Raw genomic sequence first — 6,914 nt, 5'->3', positions numbered from 1 at the left:
CTAATCGCAGAAGGAGATAAACCTAATAGAAGTATAGTCACTAAAATTGTGAATTCTTGATAAGAACAATGTTGGTTCAATCCAAAACCAAAGATGAGTTTAACTCACTGTTCTCAAAAAGAAATATTTTACTAAAAATCAACATTTTTTATTAATTTTTTCACATATATGGACTTGCACATAGAATTCTTGTCTTTCTTTAAATATAGAAAGTCAAAAAAAAAGAAAAGAAGAAATAAAACAAAAAATTGAAACGAAAGGACACCAACATCCGATGCAAACTTAATCACAATTTAGGTTAGAAAGTAAAAGAAAAAACCTTTTCTTCGTGTGATGGAATTATACAAATGATCATTTTCTCCTCCAAATCTTCTAACATTGATCTTTTTTCTATGATAATATTCACAATTTATATTATATTGTCTTATCTTTTTTTGGCATATGCTTTTGTTATTGATCCTCTTAGTCTTTAAATTGATTCTTTATCATCCTTGATAATTATGTCCTCATCAAAAAAATTTTATGAAGTATTATAATTTTGAATAAAACTGTTGCCCAAAAAAGTCAACAAAGTGGTAGGAAAGAACTACTTACGGTAGAACTTATGCAAAAAGTTGACTCAAACTCTGCGTTCGAGTATTTTATTTAATCTTTAGTTTGAATAAATATATTATTTTATTTTACTTACAAAAGTTGTCATAATTTGTTTCCATAAGTAACGCACTTTCTACTTACCAACCATCAAGCAATAACCCTTTAAAAATAAAAAATAGATAATAAAAATATGACTTTATTTTCCATTTATAAATTTCACTAAAAGACATCAACTTTTTCAGACGGCTTATTGATATAATCTAACTCTCCATTATAGAAAGATTAACAAAATAAAAACTCCTCCATGTAGTTCTTCAAGTCTTATTCACGATCTAATCCTAATGTAGAATCATTCAATCCTGGAGATTTTTAAAATAAATAAATTAGAATAGTAATAGTAATAATATTATAGAAAAACAAAATATTTTAGTGTGTATGAATTAATAGGAATAGAGGAAGAGAAACATACTTGCTACAATCAGGAGAAGGACTAATTGGAAAAGGCAATTGAATGTGACAAAGTTGTGGAAGTTGTGCAGCCCTGTCTGGTTTAACTCCAAATTTAGCAGAAGCATCTTTGAGACACTGGCAGACTTTTCTCTTAATAGGAGTTGTGTTTGCCTTATTGAACAAATTTGTAGCTCCAGTGCAACAATCAGCAGACGGTGTTGGTGGAAGAGAACCTTCCAGAAAAGGTAGACATGGCCATAGAGATAAAATTGCCTCTGAACATGATACATCATCCATTTCACTTGCATGTAATGTTGTCGTCATCACCATGCATAAGACCAACATTACACCGACAGTTTTCTGGCTTGACATCTTAATTTCGATAAGTCTAACTTTAGTTTTTCAATTGAGTTTTGATTATGATTTCTATCAAAAGGCTCCTTAATTTATAAGCAGAGATGACTGTTAACTTTATGTCGTAACAACTAAGCGACTTATTATTTTATTTTTATTTTGATTTAATGTCCTCTTTAAATATTATTTAAGTGATTAATCATCCTAGTTATTAAAATCATTAAAGCATTTAAAGAAAAATATTATTTTAAGACTTAAAAGAAGAGTTTGAAGATAATGCATAAACAGTGTAAACCAACATTATACATACAATCAATTAATTTTTTTTACTTGTCACGCCATATAATTTAAAATTAAAAATGTGTTTTACTTAAATACATGTCTATCATTGGTTGATAGTGTAAAAATATTTAATACTGTTAGTATATATTCTTTTTTCTTTTGAAAAAAATATAGTATTCAAATTTTTCCCAACTCAATTAATTAGTACATGCTGTTGAGCAAGCATATCCAAGTTATGTCTAAAATAAAATAAAAAATTTATTATTTTTATTTAACTCATATCATTTTCTAATATTCCCTTCTTTCTTTATTATAAAATAAAATTTATTATATAAATTTGTTAATATATTTTATCTATACATACGTAGTTCAAATACATTGATTATATAATAAATTCAAAAAAATAAATTAAGTAATTTAAATATATTGATTATATAATAAATTAAGGAAGAGATACAAACATAAAACATAAAGTTAAGTAAGATAGAAGAAAAATATGAATTTATGTTTATCTTATTTAAGTAACATTATGGAGTCAAACATAAAATAAGGAAGAGATAGAGATGGATAAAGAATGAAAAGACCAAAAAAACTCAGAATTTTAGAATTATTTTTAAACATTTTAAATTTGGAGTTAAACATAAAATAAATAAAAAAAAGAGATAAAGATGGATGATTAATGAAAAGACAAAATTAAGATAAACTTCACAATTTTAGAATTAGTTTTAAACATTTTAAATTAGGAGTTGAACATAAAATAAAAAAAAAACATATAAAGATGAAGAATTAAAAGAAAAATAAAATAAAATTAGAATAAATTTAAATATTTTAAAGTTAAAATATTAAATTTGGAGCCAAACATAAAAAGAAAAGAAATAGATAAAGAAAGATAAATAATGAAAAGGCAAAAAAGATAAATTTTAAAATTTATGAATTAATTATTAATATTTTAAATTTGAGTCAACCATAAAATAAGGAAGAGATAAAAAGGAATGAAGAATGAAAAGAAAAAAAATTATTAAAATTAAGAAAACATTTATAATTTTAAAATTATTTTAAAATAGTTTTAATTTAGGGTTAAACATAAAATCAAAAAGTGATAAAGAATGAAAAGACATAAAAATATAACTAAAAATTAGAATAAATTTTAAAATTTAAGAATAAAAGCTTTAAAATTAGAGTCGAACATAAAAAAAGGCTTAATTGCAACTTTAGTCCCCATGTTTTATCTTTTTCTTGATTTTGATCCCTCCATTTTATAAATCACTATTTTAGTCCCCTTATTAAGTGTTTTGTGCAATTTTCATCCCTCTATTATGGTTTTTTCTGCAATTTTAATCCATATTTTAGTCTCTTTCTCAACAGAAAATTCAAAAGGGGACTAAAATAATGGTTTTTAAAATAGAAGGATCAAAATCAAGAAAAAGACAAAATAAGGGGGCCAAAGTTGTAATTAAGCCAAAAAAAGAGATACAAATGGATGAATAATAAAAAGACAAAAAAAATTAAAATTAAAAAGAATTTTAAAATTTTAATATTGGCTTAAAATTAATTTTTTTGGAATAAAAATGATATAATAGAAAATAAGAAGAAGTTACAAATATATACAAATTTTGAGTCAAGCATAAAATTAGGAAGAGATAAAGATGGAAGATGAATGAAAGACAAAAAGGGAAACGAAATTAAGATGAATTTCATAATTAAAAAATTAATTTTAAACATTTTAAATTTGGAGTTAAACATAAAATAAGAAAAAGATAAAGATGGATTGAGAATAAAATGACAAAAAAAATTAAAATATAAAATTTGAAAGTAAAAATATTAAATTTGAGTCAAACATCGAAAGAAAGAAAAAGATAAAGAAGGATGAATAATGAAAACACAAAAAAGAATTAAAAATAAGATAAATTTTAAAATTTCAGAGTTAATTTTTATAATATTAAGTTAGGGAAACTAATTATAGGAATTTGAATTTGGGCGTGCTCAAAGTTTTCCCTTGAACAATAGACCTCATACCAAGCAATGTTAATTAAACTCTTGCTTTGATATAGGTGAGGATTCACACTCTCTCTAGAATATTGGAGGCTCAAAACCATATTTATCATTGCTAACTGCATTGACACTCCAATATGTATAAACTACACTTAAAATATATCACTTTTTGATTGAGCTCTCATATAGTATGTAAGAATCTTAGTGGATAACGATCTACTCAAAAAACTAAGACAAAATCTCGGTTGAAAAACTAAGTTATGCAATCTTTATGTCACTTCAGCAAGGCTATTGGCTATTTAGACAATAGTTATAGAAGAAAAATTGAAAAATAAACCGAGAGAGGTAAAAGCAAAAATGGTAAAATGAATAAAGCAAATGTAGAGCAAAAGGTGACAAACATATATGATGTAGAGTTGAATATTGAAAAAAAAATTTATTCCAATGTAGGAAAACATGTTGGGCTGAGGAAAGAGGATACTAATGTTATCATGTGGACCATGGAACAATCTTTGTTCCATATGACTTGATATAACCGAGTATTGGACACATATTTGGAGTCAAATGCATGTCTTGTTCCCATAAATTACATCTTCAACCCCATATGTAAAGGTGCCATCGTCGACCAAATCCAACAAGTTTATTGTGGATGCTTTGGGAAATGTATGCAATACTCCAACAAATCAACTAATAGTCTAATGTGTTAAAGATTATGGAACCCTATTTTACAAATTAAGTAATCGAGAAAGCTCTGATATTCCTAAATGATTGATATTATTTTGATGATGATAACTAAATGAAAAAATAATAAGTGGTCCAAGTTGCGAATAGACTAAGTAGACTATACTATTGCATCAAAGCCTAACGATCATACTATGGGCCTCCCATCTTTTATATCTACGCACCAAGCCCAACAAGAGCATTGGGCTTGATAGAGTGTATTGGGAAAAGTCCGAAGTTCCACATTGGTTGGAGATAGAACTTTAAAAGAGTTTTTACAGAGTGACACCCCTCACCTTATAAGACAGTTTTGTAGGAACGAGTTAGGCCAAACTCTAATATGGTATAAAAGTCTATTGATCAGATCATGGTTCATCCACCAATTATATCCACGCACAAAATTCCAAAGAGTATTAGGCGTGAAGGGTTGTATAGGGAAAAGCCCATGTCCCACATTGGTTAGATATATTGCGTTGAATTAGTTTATATAGAGTTGCACCCCTCAACTTATAAGCCTATTTTGTAAGGAGGAGTTAGGCCAAACTCTAATATGGTATCAGAGCCCATCGATCAGACTATGGGCCACCCACTATTTATTCCATTCACCAAGTCCAAAAATAATGTTGGCCGTGAAGGGATATATTTTGAAAAATTATAAGTCTCACATTGGTTAGAAATAGCGCCTTGAAATAGTTTATATAGAGTGATACCTTTTAACTTACAAGTCGATTTTGTAAGGATGGCTTAAACCAAAATCCGATGCCTAAAGCTTGAATCCATCCATCATTGGATTGGAAACCAAATTTAATACCAAGGCTCTAAAGCATAAAATATGGAGGACCAAACAAATCTCTACCATAACAAGTATATATGACAGGAGTCCTTGATAGAATAAGAAAAAAAGCAGGTTGAACCACGACATTTTTCTTCTTTTCCAACTTAAAAGATTTATTCTTTTTAAAAAACTTTACATGGCTCACTTTAAGGGGAAGATGACTGAAGGCAGCACCATGTAATAACACTTACATCTTGTAATCTTTAACCTCGAAAAAATGTACAAAACGAAATATTTTCTTCTTTATTAAATTTATATGGAACAAGAGCATCTTTAACGCACCTACACTTGTTGAAACATGGTGCACAAATCTTAGAGTTAGATGAAAAATTAAAAAATATATAATGAGGTTAAATCCTTGTCTAGCTCTCCCCTCTTTTCCACCACTAACAACAAAGAGAGGCAAAATATTAAGGAGATTCAAGGAGAAATGGAGAAATTCAATAACATGAAGGAGGAATACTAGAAAAATGTTGTTGTCTATTATAAACTTCCTCCCAGATAAAGGCTTAGGAGCAATATCAAACTCTTACTCTGCATTAAAGGCCTTTCGCAATCTACTATATGGATAATTTTGTTTTATAAGTTTTTGATGCCCAAGGTGTTGGCTGGAGATTTCGTTTAGAGAAAATATTCTTTGAAGAGTTAGAATTCGAAGAAAGATGGTGACTGATGACCATTTTTGAGATCGAATGTGGCTACTGATGGCCATCTTTCGAGGATGTTGTTTAAGTTGAAGTAAAGATGGTTAGAATCGGAGCTAATTCGAAGTGAATTATCTTTAAGACTTAAATGTTTTGCGAAATATGAAGGGTACTGAAGCTTGACGTGTTTTCGTGGCATTCTCGGTTCTGATCACGTTGCCACATATCGAAAGAGGATTCAGGCGGGAGGATTTGAATTTCGAAGTAGTCTGTGTAACCGAACAAGGACAGATGGCATCCCAGGGATTCTTGTGAGCAACGTGGCATCAGATTAGTATAGGACCGTTAGGGTCGAAATTAGTATAAATAAGGGTCTTAATGTTAGGATTCCGTGTGTTCATTTTGTTCAAATCACTCACAAATTACTCAAGTATCAAGTGTTAAGAGAACGAGTTCGCTGAGAAATGTACGTATGACACCAACACCATTTTAAATACATTTGTATCATTCTTTATTCAAGTATCTTTCCAATTCCTTTATTGTTTTCGTTTAACTTTCATTTCGAAGCATTTTACGTTTCTGCATTTAACATTCTTGCACGTTATATTCTTGCACTTTATATTTCTGCAATTTACACGCTTTTTATGTTTTCTTTGTCGAAGTTATATTAACATGTATAACAAGTGTTGTTTCACATGAGTAGTCATATGATCATATCACAAACGAGTTTTCGAAGCAAGAACAAACAAATATGGACCAAATCATATCAAAAGACAATTGTTTGACTATGTCCTAAGATCAATCTAGTCGATCCTGCGAGTAACCAAAATATATTTTATAGTTTGGAGGACTAGCAGTTGTTTACCGGAAATCACCGTAAACAAATTGGCACGTCCAGTGGGATAGTGTCAAACAGATTGTTATTAATTGACTGTTTTGTTTTGTCTAGAAAATATCAAGACCTTGTATGAACCTTAGGAACGGTAAATTAACCAACAGTGCACAGCCGATTCCTAAACGAAGGTACAACAAGAAAATTGTCA

The 6,914-nt window shown here is 28.8% G+C and overlaps 1 protein-coding gene across 1 annotated transcript; it reads right to left on the bottom strand.

Moving 5' to 3' along the window:
* Window positions 1-770: 770 nt before the first annotated feature.
* On the bottom strand, window positions 771-1,442 carry LOC131656680 (non-specific lipid-transfer protein A-like). The gene is made up of 2 exons (XM_058926324.1): window positions 1,064-1,442; window positions 771-953 (listed from the first exon to the last, which is right to left on the bottom strand). The coding sequence occupies exons 1-2, from the start codon at window positions 1,414-1,416 to the stop codon at window positions 944-946; spliced, it is 363 nt and encodes a 120-aa protein (XP_058782307.1). The 5' UTR covers window positions 1,417-1,442; the 3' UTR covers window positions 771-943.
* Between the last annotated feature and the right edge of the window lie 5,472 nt (window positions 1,443-6,914).

The sequence above is a fragment of the Vicia villosa genome, linkage group LG3 (genome assembly GCF_029867415.1).
Source record: "Vicia villosa cultivar HV-30 ecotype Madison, WI linkage group LG3, Vvil1.0, whole genome shotgun sequence".
In the NCBI taxonomy this organism is placed as follows: domain Eukaryota; kingdom Viridiplantae; phylum Streptophyta; class Magnoliopsida; order Fabales; family Fabaceae; genus Vicia; species Vicia villosa.
The sequence above is the reverse complement of the archived record's forward strand: the minus strand, read 5'-3'. Positions and strand labels throughout refer to the sequence as shown.